The 20,879-nt window shown below is 40.0% G+C and overlaps 1 protein-coding gene across 6 annotated transcripts in view; it reads left to right on the top strand.

Annotated features, from left to right (window-relative positions):
• LOC101737256 (teneurin-m) overlaps positions 1–20,451 on the top strand; it is a 306,072-nt gene extending 285,621 nt beyond the window's left edge. For 4 of the 6 annotated variants that reach the window (XM_062671919.1, XM_038015032.2, XM_062671920.1 and 1 more), the window contains 13 exons: positions 192–1,907; positions 2,356–2,633; positions 3,017–3,233; positions 3,691–4,095; positions 4,468–4,803; positions 5,836–6,043; positions 8,209–8,425; positions 9,208–9,384; positions 9,742–10,150; positions 10,776–11,028; positions 11,665–15,451; positions 15,635–16,006; positions 16,476–20,451. In XM_062671919.1, the coding sequence (XP_062527903.1) occupies positions 192–1,907; positions 2,356–2,633; positions 3,017–3,233; positions 3,691–4,095; positions 4,468–4,803; positions 5,836–6,043; positions 8,209–8,425; positions 9,208–9,384; positions 9,742–10,150; positions 10,776–11,028; positions 11,665–15,451; positions 15,635–16,006; positions 16,476–16,832 (8,732 nt within the window). In that variant the 3' untranslated portion in view covers positions 16,833–20,451. The remainder of the gene's footprint in view (positions 1–191; positions 1,908–2,355; positions 2,634–3,016; positions 3,234–3,690; positions 4,096–4,467; positions 4,804–5,835; positions 6,044–8,208; positions 8,426–9,207; positions 9,385–9,741; positions 10,151–10,775; positions 11,029–11,664; positions 15,452–15,634; positions 16,007–16,475) is intronic. The other 2 variants (XM_062671922.1, XM_062671923.1) reach the window with 2 other exon arrangements.
• Positions 20,452–20,879: the final 428 nt, after the last annotated feature.

Raw genomic sequence — 20,879 nt, 5'->3', positions numbered from 1 at the left:
AAGATTATAGCCTATGTCACTCGGGAATAGTGTAGCTTCCAAACAGTGAAAGAATTTTTCAAATCGGTTCAGTAGCTTCGGAGCCTATTCAATACAAACAAACAAAGAAATCTTTCCTCCTTTATACTATTAGTATAGATAAGATTTTTTTACTAAAAACGTAAACGTAATTAATATCTTATTGCCCACAGCATCTTACTTCGTCAACTGGTCATATCAAAACTCGAAAGCGTGCACAGTTATAGTTGGCGAATCGACGGAGATGTTCTCGGCTTCGAAAGCGACCACTCTCGAAGCGAGCAACAAATCTCTCGCGAGACCTCATCAGGGCTCGTCCTCGTCGAACTTAGGTAACGAGCAAAACCATTCCCGACACCGTAGGAGCGTAGATGTAGAAGGGCATGCTTCTGTACAACCTATCTCTACTATGGATCTTTCCACTGCTGTAAATAGTGTGCATGATATCTCTCCGCCTTCCACTGTTAGCTTGCCGCATGGTGTGACGTCGACCACTTCCGCTCAAGTAAGTGAAGAAAATGGGGATGCTAATGCTTTTGTGTCTGCTAATACCGGTGATCTAACCAAGGGATCGCTTACAACGCGTGACGACGATAAAATAACAACGGTACCTAGTTCGACTGTAAGAGTTACAAGTGCTATTAATTTGAATGAAAATTTTGATAATGCTGATGATGTAACAGACAAAACTAAACCATTACATGTTAACCGACTAATTGAAATTCCGGTTTTCGAAAAATCCACTATGGCAACAAAAAGAGAACAAGAGGATATTGCTTACGATCCAGACGACATGCAAGGGGACGCTTTCCCGTCTATATACGCATACGGTAATCAAAAGCGTCAATACCTTAAAATTTTAGAGAGACTAAGAGAGGCGTATCAAAAAATTCATATCTACAACGATACGGTGAAAATTGACAAGAATTTAGATAAATTTCATTATGATAGTGACAATAATGACAAAATTGACGCTGTTCCTAGAACAACATCAACTGTAAAAGTAATAGCTGATACTGAAACACCTGAAATGATTCAAACTAAAACAAGTACAGAAACATCTTTAACCAGTGAAATAACCGTTAAGACTCCAGTAATAACTACACCAATAGTTAGGGCTATCACGCAGAATGAATTTAATTCACCCGAGTTTGTCACTACTACACCAGCACCAAGTGTTTTTACTACCAATAACCTTATCACAACCACAACAACAGCCACGCAGGAAGCGTCGGATGAAAATGTAACACCGACTGTAAATATTGCTGAAGCGAGAACCTCGGATGTGACTAATCCTAAACGCGTTTTAATTAATCTAACAATATCAGCTGATGACGCCGATTCGTCCTATAAACCGCTTTATTCATTGACAGTAACAGTTCCAACTGTAGGAGCCCCGAATGAGTTACCTACGGTCAAAATTACTCCAATGGACGTTGAGCCAACGCAGTCCATGAAATTCGATAAACCTGTTGTACTAGATGGAATAAGTAATCAGGTTAACACAACAACTGAAGTACCAAAAGTCGCTACGCCTGAGAACACTGAAGATTGGGGTGGAATCTGTGAATGTTCTTGCCCGATTTGTGGCTCTAACAACACAGATGATTTTTATGATGATTACACAGACAAATCTAGTACAACGGAAAGTATTCCAGCTTCAACTGAGGGTGTAGATAGTACACCGATAGAAACAACGACAGAAAATGAACCAATTGAAAGCAAAACAGGAACAAATCCGGAAACAACCACAGAAACTCTATCAACGACTGACCTCATTGATACAGACTCTACAATGGAACCGACAACATATCCTGAAGCTTCGACCACAGAAGTCACACAATGTGTCTGCCCAAAAGTTAATCCTCCCATTATTCTAATATTAGAAGGTGAGGTTATTGAAGTTCAGTCAAAATCATTGATAACTTACTAACCATCGCCAATTTCCATCACAGCTTAGGGTTTCTATGGGGTCATAAAACAAACTCTTTTACCTAACAATTTAACTTGCATGATGAAATCGGTCGTTGACAAATTAAGGAGAAAAATGTGCATGTGTTAGTACCTATAGATTTTGATAGTAGTTGTTGTTGAATTCAATAGATGTGCCTGTGTTTTACTACTTTAACCCTTCGCGGTCCTAAGACTTACGTAATGTAAGACTAAATATCCAATACATATCCTGGACCTCAAAGGGTTAATGTTTAATGTTAGTCAGTTCAGTTTAAATGTTTTACGTTGGTTAATTTGAATGCCTCATCACATTAGCGCATGTTTAATACAAAATGATATGAGCATGCCTATTAATTAAATTTAAACACTTGATAAACTTTATAGGTGGGCGGACCTTTCCTGCTCAGTCGTTCCCGCCAGACGGAACGACATTCAAACAAATAACTTTAGGCGAAAAATTATCAAAAGAAATCCCTCCATATAGTTATTGGAACATGCAGTTCTATCAATCACAGTCTTCGTACGTGAATTTCGACTACTTGATACCGCGTGGCGCGTCGATTGGTGTTTATGCGAGGCGAAACGCGTTGCCAACGCACACTCAGTATAACTTCTTAGAGGTCCTGACCGGATTCAAGGCTCGGACTACGAGGGCCTCGTATGTAAGTAATACGGCTTAATTATTTTTACATAAACTACCAAGATTATTTTCACATTAATATATAACATGACTGTCTTAATAACGACAGATTTTCAATTAAAATATTTCATAGCTTAATTCAGTTTCTTTTTATATAGCTTGCATAGTTCGACGACCTTACGGTCCACTTGGTGTTAAGTGGTAGTAGTAAGATCCCATAGACATCTACAATGTAAATGCCACCTAAAGACATGAGTTCTAAATCCTCAGTTTTACAGTATATTGTATATATAAATTTATACACGAGGTCCATATATTATCTGATTCCATAGCCACATTGATCCTATGAAAAAATACAGGGAGACAACAAGAGTTTAAAACTATAATAATCTATAAATCTTACAGCCATCCGTAAAGAAAGAGGTAACCCATTACATGGAACAAGGACCCTGGTTCCTTTCTTTGTACAACGATGACGGCGATCCTCAGGAGATCTCGTTCGTTGCATTGGTAGCTGAAGAAATGACACACAACTGTCCTAATGGATGCTCTGGAAAAGGAGAGTGCCTGATGGGCCATTGTCAATGTCAGCCCGGCTTCGGAGGCGACGATTGCAGCAAAAGTGAGTATTTCATGTTTAAAATATTGAACTAGCAGTATTATAGAAAGAAAGAAATGAAGACTTTTAAAAATCCTTCAATTTTCTTAAGACGTCAAACGACGAAAATAAAATGATATTGCTATTGCACAACAGAAAGCCATACGTGCTATTTATTAATTTATTTGCTATTGCTTAGATGGGTGTACGAGCTCACAGCCCACCTGGTGTTAAGTGGTGACTGGTGCCCATAGATATCTACGACGTAAATGCACCCCCCACCTTGAGATATAAGTTCTAAGGTCTCAAGTATAATTACAACGGCTGCCCCTCCCTTCAAACCGAAACGCATTACTACTTCACGGAAGAAATAGGCAGGTCGGTGGTACCTACCCGTGCGGACTCACAAGAGGTCCTACCACCAGTAATAATGCTACAAGTAATAACAGCAAATTAAAACCCCATCTTTTTTACGTTTCAGGTGTGTGCCCTGTCCTCTGCAGCCAACGTGGCGAGTACATCAACGGCGAATGTCAATGCAACCCGGGCTGGAAAGGGAAGGAATGCTCACTGAGACACGACGAATGCGAGGTACCGGACTGCAACGGGCACGGACATTGCGTCAACGGAAAGTGCTCCTGTGTCAGAGGATACAAGGGCAAGTTCTGCGGCGAGATCGACTGTCCCCACCCGACGTGCTCGGGTCACGGGTTTTGCATCGAAGGAACCTGCGTCTGTAAGAAAGGATGGAAAGGAGCCGATTGCGGGACTATGGATAAAGACGCTTTGCAGTGCTTGCCGGATTGTTCGGGACACGGAACCTTTGACGTAGATACACAGACTTGCTCTTGTCACGCTAAGTGGTCCGGGGAGGACTGCTCTAAAGGTATGAAATACTATGGTTATTAAATTGATTTTATGATACCTATGGCCCAGTTTGGTGGTACGATGCTTTAGGAATCCGCACAGGAAAGTACTACCATCCTGCCTATTTCTGTTGCGAAGGAGTAATGCGTTCCGATTTGAAGTTTTGGGCAGCTGTTGTACTATAAAATTGAGATAGTTAGAACTCATCTCTCAAGATCGATGGCGTCATTTACATTAGTTCGGTAACCAGTTCGTCCCCCGACCCGAAAAAAGATATATGCTAAAAAGTACTAATTCATATCGCAACACGTTTAATTGTACAGTTTAACGGCTCTACCTTTCATACATTTCATTTCGTATTACTAAATTGAAGGTAACGTTGTGTTTGCAGAAGTGTGTTCGTTGGAATGCGGTCCGCACGGGCGCTGCGTTGGGGAGTCGTGCTCATGCGCCGCGGGCTGGTCGGGCGAGTTCTGCTCGGTGCGGCTGTGCGACGCGCGCTGCGCTGAACACGGACAGTGCAAGAACGGCACCTGCCTGTGCGTGTCGGGATGGAACGGACGACACTGCACGCTGGAAGGGTGTCCGCGCAGCTGCGCCGGCCACGGACAGTGCCGCGTGGACAACGACGGCCGCTGGGAGTGCAAGTGCTTCGACGGCTGGGACGGCCCGGACTGCACCACGCTCAAAGAACAGATCTGCGACGACTCCAGGGATAATGATAAAGGTTTTTTTCTATATTCGATACTAGCGGCCTGCTCCGGCTCCGCTCGGCTTTTTAACAAAAATTTCAACATCTTCAGCCTGCGGTAGTCCACTACTGGACATAGGCGTCCCCCAAAGCTCGCCACTGAATCCGATCTTCAGTTCTACGCATCCAGTTACTGCCAGCTGCCTTGCGCAGGTTGTCGCTCCATCTAGCAAATTTCAACGACGTTGTTTTATTTTTTTAAATAAAAGAACACTTATTGCGGCATAATTATAATAGGTAGACATATGCTGTCGCGACACTTTTTGTAAATAATAATGTGTTCTACAAAGTCGTAGTACATTATTTTATTCTATCATGAATAGTTTTCGCAGGGCACGCGATGTAAAGAATATTTTAGGTAATATTTTTACACCTTGGGTTACACTATTTGGAGTTTTAGATCCCTAATTTTTTTAAAAAAAAAATTATAGCCTATGTCACTCGGGAATAGTGTAGCTTCCAAACAGTGAAAGAATTCTTCAAATCGGTTCAGTAGTTTCGGAGCCTATTCAATACAAACAAACAAATAAACAAATCTTTCCTCTTTATAATATTAAGTATAGATAGAGTATTGCTTGAGCAAAGTATAGACAATGTTTTAATCGACCATGTGATACTTCGACTTAGAAATTAATAGGCTTAAAATCCCATTTTTCCAAAAAGGTTTACATGCCCTTACTGGTGGTAGGACCTCTTGCCACTGGTGGTAGGGCCTCTTTTTACTAGTGGTAGGACCTCAAGTGAGTCCGCGCGGATGGGTACCACCGCCCTGCCTATTTCTGCCGGGAAGCAGTAATGCGTTTCGGTTTGAAGGGTGGGGCAGCTGTTATAACTATACTGGAGACCTTAGAACTTATATTTGCATTTACGTTGTGGATGTCTATGGGCTCCAGTAACCACTTTACACCAGGTGGGCTGTGAGCTCGTCCACCCGTCTAAGCAATAAAAAAAAATAAAAAAATGCCCTCTGACATTTAATAAAAATGTAACGTTCCCTATCTTCATCAGACGGACTAGTGGACTGCGAAGATCCAGAGTGCTGTCAGAGTCCAGCCTGCAAGAGCAGTCAGCTCTGCGTGTCGTCACCCAAACCCACAGACATTTTGCTCCGGAAGCAGCCGCCCGCCATAACCGCGTCGTTCTTCGAGCGAATGAAATTCCTCATAGACGAGGGTAGTTTGCAAAATTACGCGAAACAAGAGACGTTCAACGAAAGGTGAGTTTATGTGTTCGATGTTTAACTGTTGTCTGTTCGTTGAAAATGTCTAATAAAACAAAGTACTATTTCACATGTTTTACGAAGAAAATAAATAAATCATAAAGCTTAATATTCTTGAAATAGCTCTAAAATTATCTAGTAAATTATAAAGTAAAACAATTATGTAACTTGATGATTGCACTTCCACGAAATGTGAAATAGTTCTTACAGAACCAAGGTTAATTTAACAAATAACCTAATATGTCTGTTATATAAAACGCAATGTTGTGCCCCAGTCGATCCCAAATGTTTTGTTTACATAACAGCGTTACACGATGCTTTTATTTAATTTCTTTACACGTTACAGTATTAAATATATCTTTGATTTTTAACAATAAATTACGTCGATATACAGGGATGTAGCCAGTAAAAAGACAATTCTATTTATCTATTGAAAAAACTTCATATCGTTTTCGTAATTTTTTTTTCTCGTTTGTTATTCAAGAAGTAATTTTTCCCATATCATTTGTCGGTGTAAAATTTTCTCACCACATTTCTTACTAAAGTCACAATCTTCAACGCACAATTCACTTTTAAAATTAACATTAAACTTTAAATCATTAACCTAATTTTTCTTTAACTCATCTATTTATAAGTTAATAAAATTTTAAATACCATAATGTCTGTAATAACTGGCTACGTCACGATCTATTTATCAAAGCGCGATTGGCACTGCATGTCAGGCACCAGAATGGCTACTAATGTCTTTACTTCCTTCTAAATTAACAATAGACCAACAAAAACGACTACTAACTGATACTATGTCATTTCTCTCGGTTTCCCTAACGCTGCCCAGTATGTTTTGGAATCACTTCAACACGAGGTAAGAAATTTCAAGAGCAGCAATGTGTGATAAATACTTATATGTACATATTTATATTTGTAGGTTTCATTTTTATATAATATGTTTATTTATTTTATGTGGAGACGGTTTTAAGAATTAATTATCAAAAAAAGGATTATTTAAAGTGTAGGGCAGTTCCGTGACTCCCATCGTGAACCCCCAAAACTTAAATCCGTCTCTGTTGTCTTAAAATAGTACTAATTTAATGCATTTTATTAATCGTTGCATGTATCTGTCATAATAATATGTATATATGTTTTTTGTGTCCTGTGAATTTGTGTTGAGCTTTTTTATTTAAATGTTTGTTATGTAAGGATTTAGAACAAAACGATTCATAATGTAATTCACAATGGAAATAGAAATGTTCTATCACAACTGAATCATTAGATATATGAGATCACATCTCACATTAGAGTAGCCCATGTGACCAGTAAAAAGTATTTAATTAGGTAATATAACATTTAGACTTTTATGGTGATTGTTATTAGGATTTTTTCCACAGTATTGATATAAAATAAATTATTAACAATCAGAATTTAAAAAATATATCATTTAAACTTAGATTTTATAGAAAAATAGTCAAATTCAGCTCGCTTTGTTAGTCGATATTTGCATTGACTTTGAACTGATCTACACAATACACAGATAACCCCCAATAGATTGCGCATACAGGGCCACAAATGTTCACATTAGTGATTTAGCTAGTATATGAAGTGACGCTAAGAATCACGACATCAGTGTTGACCAAGTTTAAGACCCGTAAGCATGCCGAGTTCTTGCCAATATTTAAAGATAGTTTTAAATTCAAATAATATTATAAATGGCTTCCTGTGCAATAAAATGGTGTGGCAAGTCATCTAAGATATCTGGTTATCAAAAAGATGGCATAACATTTCATCAGTAACTACTGTTACTTGTCTGTACTTTTATTACATTAACGTGACACCATACCTCACAAGATCACCCTAATATGAACATTTGTTGAAAATCTCATCAGTATCGGTCCAACCGTTTCAGAGTCTAATGGAACATACACACATCGACTTTTATAAATTTAGAAAATAAACCAAAACTGTTCTTGAAAATCTGCAAACTGCGAATACTAAGTGAAATTGAGAAAAGCAATGCTTAATACGCAACATTGGTTGCACTTTCTTTGTAGCGTTCTTTATCACACTTTCGTTGTACCCAGACGATTTAATAGTGTCATCCACACACATTTCAGTCACACAAAAACGATAACTAACTCCCAACTGAATCTTGAACATTTATATTACAGTCGCTCAGCGGTGATCCGTGGTCGTGTGATCACGACCTTGGGTTCTGGATTAGTCGGAGTCAGGGTCTCCACGTCTACTCCTTTGGAAGGCTTCACTCTGACGAGGGAGGACGGTTGGTTCGACCTCCTGGTCAATGGAGGCGGAGCTGTGACCTTGCACTTTGGTAGATCGCCGTTCAAAAGGTCCACACAAGTGGTCTTCGTGCCGTGGAATGAAGTAAGACCTTTTTTTTATTTTATATTATACGACCATAATATGCGTTCATGCCTCCAATTTATAAACAATAAATCACGTTACAAAAGGAAATCCGTGTTTAAAGTATTGATTAGGCTCAAAATAAAACATAGGACATAAATAAAATGGATTGATTGCTTAAAGCATAGTTCGATCTGTAGTGTATCTTTTGCATCAGAAGAACCGTGATGAACTTATATTATTTGAGAATAAAGCGGCTTGGCTGTGCCTGTGCTAATTAATTACACACAAGTAACTGCGACTTATGACCAGGTGGTCCAGAAAGACATTTTAATTTTAATTTTTTTTTGGTTACACCAAATAAATAAACAATAATATAAATTTCATTGCATCTACCACTATTTACACTGCACTACCTTTGGTTGACTGGTAGAGAATGCCTTAGGCATTAAGTCCGCTAATGTAAATTTTACATGAAGTGTAATAAATAAATAAATAAATAAATAGACGAAAGTCGTGAACCATCACAACATGAAAATCGTCACCACCTTCAGATGAATCACCGTGAGATCAAAGTCTTAATAGTGTCTCACGAATGAGTAATTTGGGTCACCAATAGGCAGGGCAGTGGTACATACTCTAGCGGGATAACAATACGCCGTACAACCAGTGTAAACTACATAAGAATAAGACTTAATCCACTTTATTGATGGTGTTTATGATAAATTACCCATAAAGTGAGAAATATCAGTCCCTGATATCAATCTCGGGGAAAGGTTGTTTTCAGCAGTTGTGATTTTCAGGTGGTGATCATCGAAGAAGTGGTTATGACCACAGCTGACGAGAAGACTGGCATGGGACCTCCTCAGGCGTGTTTGGCTCACGACTACGATATGATGAAGCCCGTTGTTCTTGCCACGTGGAAACATGGGTTCCAGGGCGCTTGTCCAGATAAAAGCGCTATACTGGCCGAATCACAGGTACGACGAGACCTAGTGATCGATATATCTATTAAGATTGATTCACCTGTAGGGGCATAGACCGTCTCTTTGTGATAATAGTGGTGATAGTCATCAAAAAATCGACATCTAGATCACCATCCACTTGAAACATGAAATTGGAATCTCGATTTTATTGACAGATTGAATACCATATCGTTCAAACCGAAGGGTATGGTACTCGTGATTAAAAGAATCCGCCTCTACGGCTTATTATAGAAACTGAACAATAAATCCGAGGTTAAAACCATAAAAGAAAATTTTAATCGTAGGCCATGTTCATAACGGGTGGATGGCACTTCGAATCAAATATTCAAAACAACACTAATTCATTTCTAGGTGGTCCAGGAAAGTCTGCAGATACCAGGAACTGGCTTAAACCTGGTATATCACAGCTCTCGCGCAGCCGGCTATCTCTCCACCATACAACTTCAGCTCACCCCCGAGATAGTTCCACCGACTCTAGCCCTTATCCACCTCCGCATTACCATCGAGGGGATTCTCTTCGAGAAGACTTTTGAAGCGGATCCGATAATAAAATTCACTTACTCGTGGAATCGTCTTAATGTGTACCGTCAAAGAGTGTACGGAGTGACCACGGCTCTGGTCAAAGTCGGTTATCAGTACACGGACTGCAAGGACATCATATGGAACGTGCAGACGACAAAGTTGAGCGGCCACGATATGAGCATATCTGATGTTGGTGGCTGGAACCTGGATATACATCATAGATACAATTTCCATGAAGGTCAGTATCATATAGACATAGCGTTGTATGAAAATATCAATATATTTTAATCAAATTGTGATTCACACGTGTAACATGGTCAATGGTGCGACAGAGGTGACATTGTACACCAGGGGTGACCAACTTGATTAGAACCAAGATCTACTGTCTACTGACGAAATACTCTGCGATCTACCAATGACATTTCTTGAAATTTAAAGAAACAATGTAGTTCAATATACAAATAAGTAAAAAGATTAAAATAAACCTAAAATTATATAATAAGAGAGAACTATTTTGTAGAAGAGATAAATAATGTAACGTAATGGTCATTAACAAATTATACAAGATGAAGATGATGCGAGCAGCAATTGGTGATTACGTTGCGCAGTCTGTTCTATGTATTTATATATTTTGTCTTGCCACTATCGACTGAACTAATAGCCACGATCGACTGGTTGGCCACCCCTGTTGTACACTAATGAAAAACATCTACAGAATTTTTGTACGCAACTTAACATCACTAGCAACACTTTTACGGTATTCGGTATCTTTAAAATCACAGATGCAACTTTGTGAAAATGCCAAGAGTACAAAATTCTCATTACAGCTTTCGGAATTACTGTAGCGTTTGTTTTAACTCCAGGTATACTCCAAAAAGGCGACGGCACCAACATCTACCTGAAGCACAAGCCTCGTCTCATCATCACCACAATGGGAGACGGCCGCCAGCGTAAGCTTGAGTGCGGATCCGAATGCATCGGGCCGGCCACTAAACAGAGACTGCTGGCTCCGGTCGCGCTTGCCGCCGCTCCTGACGGGTCCATCTTTGTCGGAGACTTCAACCTGGTCAGGAAGATCAATACCGATGGCACCGTGCGAACTCTGGTCAAATTGAAGTGAGTAATGTAACTAGCATGTTCGCGGATCTGAGTTAAAAAATAGATCAATTAATCACAAAACCTTTGGATTTCAAATTCATGTCTCGAGATGTATGTATGATCTCAGGTTCTGATGTGTATGGGTATCCGTTAACCACTTAACGCATTCTTTCAAGCAATCCGTCTACTTCTTCTTAGGTCTATCTCTTTTCTTTTATATCCTTCCACATTCATTGTTAAAACTCTCTTACCAACCTCATTTTCATTTCATCTCATCACATGTCCATACCATCCCAAACGCGCACTTCAACAGCAGTGTCACAGGTGACACTTTCAGAATTCCTCTATTCATTCCATATTCGATCCATTCTCGTTACTCCACACATCCACCAACATTCGCGTCTCTGCTGCATGCAATCTTCCGTCATTTTAGTGGTCCAACAAGCTGATCTATACAAGACGGCAAGCCTTATTAAGGTCTCATACATCTTCCCATTAAGGGGAAGAGAAATGTGTGAGTGGAAGTCCCAATATTACATGTTAATTATACAGAAAAGCCATCGCAACACCAGCAGTAAACTCGCATCTTTTAAAGTATAAAAAGAAACAAATACTTGATCTGAACCGCAACTATAGTTATTTCCTTGTCCACAGCGCCACTCGTGTTTCTTACCGCTACCACATGGCGCTCTCACCGCTGGACGGGACGCTTTACATCTCCGATCCTGAATCACACCAGATCATCAAGGTCCACAACACCGAAGACTTCAGCGATCCAGAACATAACTGGGAAACCGTAGTCGGGTCTGGTGAAAGGTGCCTTCCTGGGGATGAAGCTCACTGCGGAGACGGTGCATTGGCTAGGGACGCCAAGCTCGCTTACCCCAAAGGCGTGGCCGTTTCAGTGGACAACGTCGTTTACTTCGCAGATGGCACCAACATCCGTATGGTAGACCGCGACGGAATCATCACAACTGTAATCGGAAACCACATGCATAGGGCGCACTGGAAACCGATCCCTTGTGAGGGGACTCTGAGTGTTGAAGAAGTTCACTTGCGCTGGCCAACGGAACTAGCCATCAATCCTTTAGACAACAGCTTGCACATAATAGATGACCACATGATATTGCAAATGGCACCTGATGGGAGAGTCAAAGTGATCGCTGGACGACCGTTGCACTGTCCCGCACCAGTAAGCGGGTACGACATGGAACTGGCTACATACGCCACATTGGTGATGCCTCAAAGCATAGCATTCGGAGCGGCAGGGGATTTGTACGTCGCAGAAAGTGACTCCCAGAGAATCAACAGAGTTAGACTTATCACCACTGATGGCAAAATATCTTTGTACGCCGGAGCCGAGTCTAAATGTAATTGCTTAGAAAGAGGCTGCGACTGCTTCGAAGCCGATCATTTCTTAGCGTCCAATTCAAAATTCAATACTATCTCAGCTGTGGTTGTCAGTCCGGATGGTATTGTCCACATTGCCGATCAGGCCAATTACAGGATTCGGTCAGTGATGGCGAGTATTCCTGATGCTAGCGGAACAAGAGAATACGAAATATACTCACCGGATACGCAAGAAATATACATATTTAACAGATTCGGTCAGCACGTGATGACCAAAAACATTCTGACGGGAGAAGACAACTACGTATTCACGTATACCGTAAACACGAGGAACGGTAAGCTGAGTACTGTCACGGACGCCGCCGGGAACAAAGTGTTCTTGCTTCGAGATTATTCCAGCCTCGTTAATTCGATCGAAAATACGAAAGGTCAAAAATGCAGACTCAAAATGTCCCGGATGAAAATGCTCCAAGAACTCCGCACCCCGGATAACTTTAATGTTACATTCGACTATCATCGCACAACCGGGCTTCTCAAATCCAAATACGACAGCACTGGACGCAGCTACATCTACAACTACGATGAGTTCGGTAGACTGACGTCGGCTGTGACGCCGACCGGTAGAATCATAAACCTGACCTTCGATCTCGGACTCAAAGGCGCGATTGTTCGTGTGAGTGAAAATAACAGAAAACCAGTCTCCATATTAATCAAGGGATCCTCTGTGAATACCAAAATCGGGGAAGCAGAAAAGAAAACGATAATTTCAACTGACGGTAGCATTTCTTCCAGCATGCCTTGGGGACATGTTATCTCAACTGATACTGTTCCTTACACAATTTTAGCTGAAATCGACCCAATATTAGGAGAGAGCTATCCAGTACCGGCTAAACAAAGGACTGAAGTCGGCGGCGACTTGGCTAACCGATTCGAATGGCGCTACTTCTTGCGAAGACTGATGTCAAGCAAAGGAAAGAGCAGCAAGGCCGTCGCTCAGATTGGCCGTAAGCTGAGAGTGAACGGTGAGAACCTACTCACGCTTGAGTACGACAGAGATACCTCTACAGTCGCAGTTTTCATGGACGATAAGTACGAACTCCTGAATGTGACTTACGACCGAACCGCCAGACCAGTTAAATGGGGCCCAAGAAGTGGCATATTCTCTGAAGTGGAATTAGAATACGATAGATTCAATAGATTAACCCGTTGGAGCTGGGGCGATTTGAACGAAACCTATGGATTTGATAGAGCGGGAAGATTACACGAGATAAGATATGGCGATGGTTCTTCATTGGCTTACTCATTTAGAGATATGTTCACTAGTCTTCCGTTGAAAGTCACCACACCAAGAGGAAGCGATTACCTTTTGGATTACGATGATTCTGGCGCACTGCAAAATCTCACCACTCCACGGGGCCATATTCACACTTTCGCTCTCATGACATCACTCGGCTATTTCAAGTACCAGTATTTCTCTCCGATGAACAGGCACCCATACGAAATATTTTACAATGATGACGGACATATCCTCTCGAAGATATTCCCTCATCAATCCGGGAAAATCCTTTACGTATACGACGGCACCGGTAAACTGGAAACCGTCCTAGCTGGAGCCTCCGCTATTCGCTACGTGTACCACGACAATACGCACCTAGTCAAAAACGTCGAGATCTCCGATCCAGATTACGACTTGAAACAAGATTACAAATACCACGCAGGAATACTGAAAGACGCGAAAATGAAATTCAATTCAAAAAGCGGCCTCAATAACGCACACTTCAAGTATCAATACGATGGTAACGCTAGGCTTTCCACAATTGATGTCAACATCAATAGCAAGGAAATGCCGCAGCTGAGGCTGAAATACAATCAAAACCTCGGCAGCCTTGAGGCGGTCAGCGACCTGAGGATCTACAGGAACACGTTCAATCGCACCGTCATGCAAGACACCAGTAAACAGTTCTTCACTATTACCGACTACGATGACCACGGCAGAATAAAAACATTTTTAATTAACATCAAAGCTTTTGACGTCTTCCGCTTAGAACTAGAATACGACGCGAGAAATCGAATCAAAACGAAGAAGCTCATGATCGGCGACACCGCCTTCAGCGAACGAATAAGCTACAACTACGACGGGCATCTGATGGAAGTGGTCGGCTCGGAGGACGACCTTAAATACAACTACGACGAGAACGGCAACGTCATTGGCATTATCGAGCACGGCGAGAAACGTTATCTCGGCTACGACATCGGCGACCGAGTCGTTCAGTACGGCGACGTCGAGTTCAGCAGCTACGACGGCCGCGGCTTCGTCGTGAGGCGCGGGGAGCAGAAGTACCGATATAACTCGCGAGGCCAGTTCGTACACGCGTTCGAGAGAGACAAGTTCCAAACGTGGTACTACTACGACGACAGGAGCCGGCTAGTCGCGTGGAAGGACGACAAAAACAACATAACGCAGTTCTTCTACGCCAACCCCCAAACGCCCACCCTGATTACGCACATGCACCATCCTAAAACGGAAAAGACCGTCAGACTACTGTACGATCAGAGAGACTTCCTAACGTGCATCGAAACAGAAGAACAAAGGTTCTACGTAGCTACAGACCACAATGGATCGCCTCTAGCCGTGTTTGATGTAAAGGGCGATATTGTAAAAGAAATAAAGCGGAGTCCGTTCGGAAAGATCATCAAGGACTCCAACCCTAGTTTCTACGTACCTGTAGATTTCCACGGCGGCATATTTGACTATAACACCAACTTGATATATTTGGAGAACAGACTTTACGATCCCGTAGTGGGACAGTGGATGACGCCCAGCTGGGAACACCTGGCCACGAAACTGAGTCTCCCAACAGACATATTCATATATAGATTCAAGAACAACGATCCAATCAACAAACAGCAGAACGTTCCGTACATGACCAGCCTGAATAGCTGGCTGCAACTCTACGGGTACGATCTCAATAAAATGATGGGATCTAAATACATCAACGATATGATATTCCAGCCGATGACGTCAGTGACTGCGGCGCAATTGGCACCCGATTTCGGTGTGATGTCCGGACTACAATGTATCATTGAAAAGGTAATTATCACAATATCACTGAAAATTTTCAATCATTGAGACCACAGCTTGTACGGCGAAATGTTACGCAAATTAATGTTTCTGAATATAAAAATTGGTTCTTCATTATTTTTGTCTTGTCAACTCTTTAATTAAAAGTTAAGTAACAACTAGGCTTTGTTTTGAAACTTTTTTTTATTTTAGGTCAACGACAAGCTTTCCGACATAGAATTCGTACCAACACCCTTACTCAAGATGGAGCCCATCACGAGAAACCTTCTGCCGCGAGTCTCGTACAAGCGTGGCGTATTTGGCGAAGGCGTTCTCATCTCGAGGGTCGACGGCAGAGCGTTTATAAGCGTCGCGGACGGAGCCAACAGCGTCGTCGAAGACGTTATCACGACTGTCTTCAACAACTCTTACTTCCTGGATGTGCACTTCAGTATCCACGACCAGGACGTCTTCTATTTCGTGAAGGATAATTCACTTAAGATCCGGGATGACATGGAGGAACTGAGGCGGCTGTCGGGGAAATTCAACGTGTCTCAAGACGAAACTAACGACCAGGGACTAGAGGTCAGTGTTGATTGGTTGACTTTGTTCTATCTATATATTAATACGTGAAGCAAAAACTTTGTATCCCTTTTTACGAAAATTGCTTCCCACACTTATAGAGAATATAGAGAATAAGTGCAGAATGCTAATATTTTTTAAAAATTATGCATTAAAATACATTAAAGCAATAAAGAAAACATTACACACACTACATACCATGTATTTGACGCACACACGCATGCATACTATTTATTTATTGTCAAACTTTTGTTCTTGACGTCTGTGGTCAAATTGAGAATAGATTAATTATTGTTTGTCTTTATTAATATTTTTCTATAGTGTTATCTTGGCGAAATTTGTGATTATAGAAGTATAAAATACAACCATAATAGTGTACAAACTTACAATACCAATTAATTATAATCGAATTTCGACTACTGCGGGACCTCTAGTTTCTATAAGTACTTCATTATTAACGTTTCCGTTACAGGTCCGGGTTCACGCTGTGGGTAAGGGCTCTGCTCAAGCTGTCATAGTACTCCGTTACGGAGTCGACCCGGCCCAAGAGCGAATCAAATTACTGAAGCACGCTCACAAACGTGCCGCTACCAGGGCTTGGGAGAGGGAGAAAGCTCTCGTGGCGGCCGGCTGGGAAGGGCGGGGCTCCTGGACCGAGGAAGAGAAGGAGGAACTCATTTCTCACGGTATCGTAGACGGCTGGGCAGCGAGAGACGTCCATTCCATATCGAAGTACCCGCAGCTCGCCGACGATCCGGCCAACATTGTCTTCGTGCGCGACGGGAGAAGGAAACGAAGAAAGAGTGGCCGCTCTCGTCACCGCTCGTGACTTCCTAAAGCCTACGTCAAACGACGCCATCTTGAATTGAAAAACTGAAACTAGCCCCTTGACTGGGTTCAGTGTGCTTAGTGCGAGTTTTTTAACGCTCTCGATAGCGTAAAAGTTAGCTCTTATTTGTATGAAATGGGATCGTTTGTGTACGTTTGCCGCTAGGGGCGCTATCCAATTGCATACAAAATTGGCTTAACTTTTACGCTATCGAGAACGTTAAACAACTCGCACTAAGCACACAGTTCTTCAAAAGTTATTATTATTTTTGTATTTCGCGTGTGTCGGAAGGGAACGAGGTAGAGACTTCAAAGTTTGAGATAGGATATTAAAACGACTGTAGGACTGAGTGTTGTGAGAGAGGTTAGGGTTACGAAACGATACGGTTGGCCGAGCGAACGATACGATGCGTCATTTCGCTTAACGTATTTAGGCGCGTAAATACTTTAGCTTGTTTTTTTCATCTCATCGTACTGGAGCAGAATCTCGAGACAACAGACTACAGGGTACCGAGTCATAAATAAAATAAAACATAAAAAACGAACAAACCGAACATAATAATACACAAATGAAAACGTTAATACTCAAATCGATCACAATTCGTTTTATCTCATCGATGATATTATTTTAATTAAACCCCTAATTAATTTAGAATATTGTTAATCCCATAATACATCACGTAGTTTTTAATTTATCACATGTATTCCTATCACGTTTTAGCCAAATATTTCGTTCTATCCATACTATTTAGGTGTTTGTAAATAGTATTAAAGAATATTTTATTCTTGTAGTCGTTCCTTTATAGACCTAAGGTCATTTTTACTTCGCAATACTATGGAATCTATTAAGCAATAATCTTTATATCTTTTATAATATAATCCAATGAATTATTTTATTATTATTTTTCAATTTAAATTATTTAATGCTCTATGCTTGAAAGGAATAAGGTCGATATTTCGACGAGCCAACTCTCATATCTTACTTAGCTTTGTTTCTTTCAGTAGTTCTCACTAGCCCCACTGTAGATCTGCCTCTAAATTATTAATGTATAGAAATTGTATTTAAACGTACAGAGAACGGTAATACGTACATTCAGCATGTGTTGTGCAATAATCGAAAGGTAGGCTACTAAATAACTGTTTAGGCGTCTTCTCGCTGGCTTCAAACATTCTTAGAGACTGAACCCTTTAGTTTTGGTTCTCATTTAAGGCACTGCGTAAATTTCTAAACCTTAAGCAGCCCACAAACGATCCGCTGAACAGGTCAGATCAGACTGACACTTTTCATCAGCCGTCCTCAATATACTTCACCCCTCGCGTGTTACTTATCTACCGTTGAAGCTTATGAAAATAAATAAATAAAACAATTTAAAAAGTTTACGTGGTGGTCAACATTCTGTTTATTCCCAAAAAGAAAAGCCAGCGAGATGATTTTTGTAATTTTTAATGTAGAATTATTTTATAGTATATGTCCATGAATGTGTCTCATTTGTATTGTGGTGTCTAATCTGTGTTAGTGGTACTAATTAACTGCTAGGTGACTGAGTGAATAATGATGGATGATATTTTTACATATGGAGTGAAACTTTAGACAGAATCAGTACCAAAATGTTTTAACAAAACTCTTTTGAATTTCGCTATTTTCCCTTTTTTTTTTAATAGTAACTTTTTTTTGTTCTTTTGTAATGAAATTAGTCATTATCCTTTTTGTTTACTTAATATTTTGGACTGATTTTATCTAAAGTTACGGTGTCGGAATAGAAATACAGCTGTGGTTGCTCCTGGGTCCGCCGGTGCGGGCGGATTCATGCGATGGTGATATTTTTGCAAAATGTGACTAAACGAAGCAATACTTTGTAATAATAAATACGTCTTAAACTTTATTTAGGTATTTAATTAAGGTGTATTTTTAATTTTTAAATATATAATAATTATTATTGAATATATTATCTATTGTGAATGTAGTTATTGATTTCGCGGTGATATATAAAAAAAAAACAGTATAGTTATCTTTTTTAATGGTGTATAAAGAATTCTAATTTGTAAATAGGTACTTAATTATTGTATTGTAATCTGTAAAAAAAATTGTACATATCTCTTACGCTTGAATTATTTATAATGTAAAATCCGTGTAAGTTATGATATTGTTTTAGTTTTTTAGATTTACGTCGAAATGTAATATAAATATCGTGCGATATTTGAGTAATGTAGCAATAAACGGAGTGGCTACCTACCATATGGATATTATCAAATTTGAAAGAACTTTTAAACCAATTTTATACAAATATATACGGTCTTTTTTTTATTCACATCCGAAATAAAATCTTTGATTCCTGGTGATTTAATAACCAATTTTATTATGATTCTCAAGCCACATGCTAAGAAGTCGATACTCGAACTCGACGATAGTAGATTAACCGACCACAATCAAAATGGAAAACACCAAAACAGAATATCTTATTTTTAATGGTCGGTTAATCGACGCCACTACAAATAAGTCGTAGAATACGCAATAGACTGTACGGCCACACTATTAAAAACCATAGACAACTTTAGAATTATTTAGGACGCTTTATAGAGCTTCACACTGCCAGTTTTACTTGACAGTCACAAAATTTGACAGAATCAGATTGTCAGACGCAAATGTCAAATTACATCTATGATTTTTAAACAAATTTCAATGCATTAGAAACTTGAAACGTCAAGTAAAAATGACAGTGTGGAATCAGTTGCGATTTTGACAGTTTTAAAGATTTAGTGATGGTTCCCTCTTGAGCTTTGACATTTGTTGATACGAACAGAAATAAATTAAATTGATTTGATGATATGTTTACCTAGAACATACAAATAGAAGTGTAAGCGTAAAAGAATTTAAAATTTATTAAATGTATAATGAAATCTTATCATACAATAATCCATCCATTCATAAAGTACATTTACTATTTAGTTTATTCACCCAAATAGCTATATTCTTCTTCGTTACTTTCTTCATTACAGTCGTTTCCCTGAAACTAATAGTAATATAAAGAATGTAAATTTATTTATGAAATTCAATAATTTTCATTTTCATTAAACTTAAAATGCGAGCGGTAGAAAAATTGTAGTGTAGATTCGTTCCAATTAACCCCATTTGGGCCGTGACTTCAGTTCACCAGATGGACATCAATGCCCATTAAAATTGAGTTCGATTCCCTCACAAATTAAATACCTAAAGAAAAAAAAGTATTCCCGTCACTCTGAAACACTAATTCCAACACTAATTCGGCAACAGAAGCGAGACAAAAACGAAACCAATTCAAACACAAAATTAACCTTTCAATCTACACAAATCCCAATGTAGCTCTGAAACTCAAATTACAAATCAAAGCGCACATTTTTCACGTTTTATTTAAGCATCTGTCAATATGTTCACTGTTTCGATTCGTATCAATAAAACTTCAATTTAATTTAATACTCTCTTGTAGATATAGATCCCTCCTACTTCTGTATGTGTAGAACGATACAGTCCTCTGTAATAGGGATGGGTGCGCGTTCCGAATGGCGATGTAAGCATGTACAATAAATAAAAATAATAGAAAGTATTCTAATGGAATATGTAATAAAAAAACATTAAAAATACATATATTTGGGTTTCAATTACATCATCCCGAATTCCTGTTTACCTTCTCCGAGCGGAAATGGTGGAAGTGTCAATTACTGCATACCGCTGTCAATATTGAGGAGTCTCAAAATTACATTTGAACAACGACTATATAATCAGTCCCGGGCACTAACTATTGCACCACTGAGTCAGTCGCATATGATCGAAGTTTCGATATATACAATACCAGATAGAATTATTTATCACAAAACCCTAACTTTTGAAGAACTGTTGACCGGCACCGGTCACCGTCCTCGTCGAACCCGTCGCTTGCGACGAAGGGCTCGACGAGTAAATTAACCTATAGACACAGCCCACTGAGTTTCTCGCCGGATCTTCTCAATGGGTCGCGTTTCCGATCCAGTAGATTCTACGAAGTACTGCTCTTGCTAGGGCCAGTGTTAGCAA

Source organism: Bombyx mori, chromosome 13, assembly GCF_030269925.1.
Source record: "Bombyx mori chromosome 13, ASM3026992v2".
In the NCBI taxonomy this organism is placed as follows: Eukaryota; Metazoa; Arthropoda; class Insecta; order Lepidoptera; family Bombycidae; genus Bombyx; species Bombyx mori.
The sequence above is the reverse complement of the archived record's forward strand: the minus strand, read 5'-3'. Positions and strand labels throughout refer to the sequence as shown.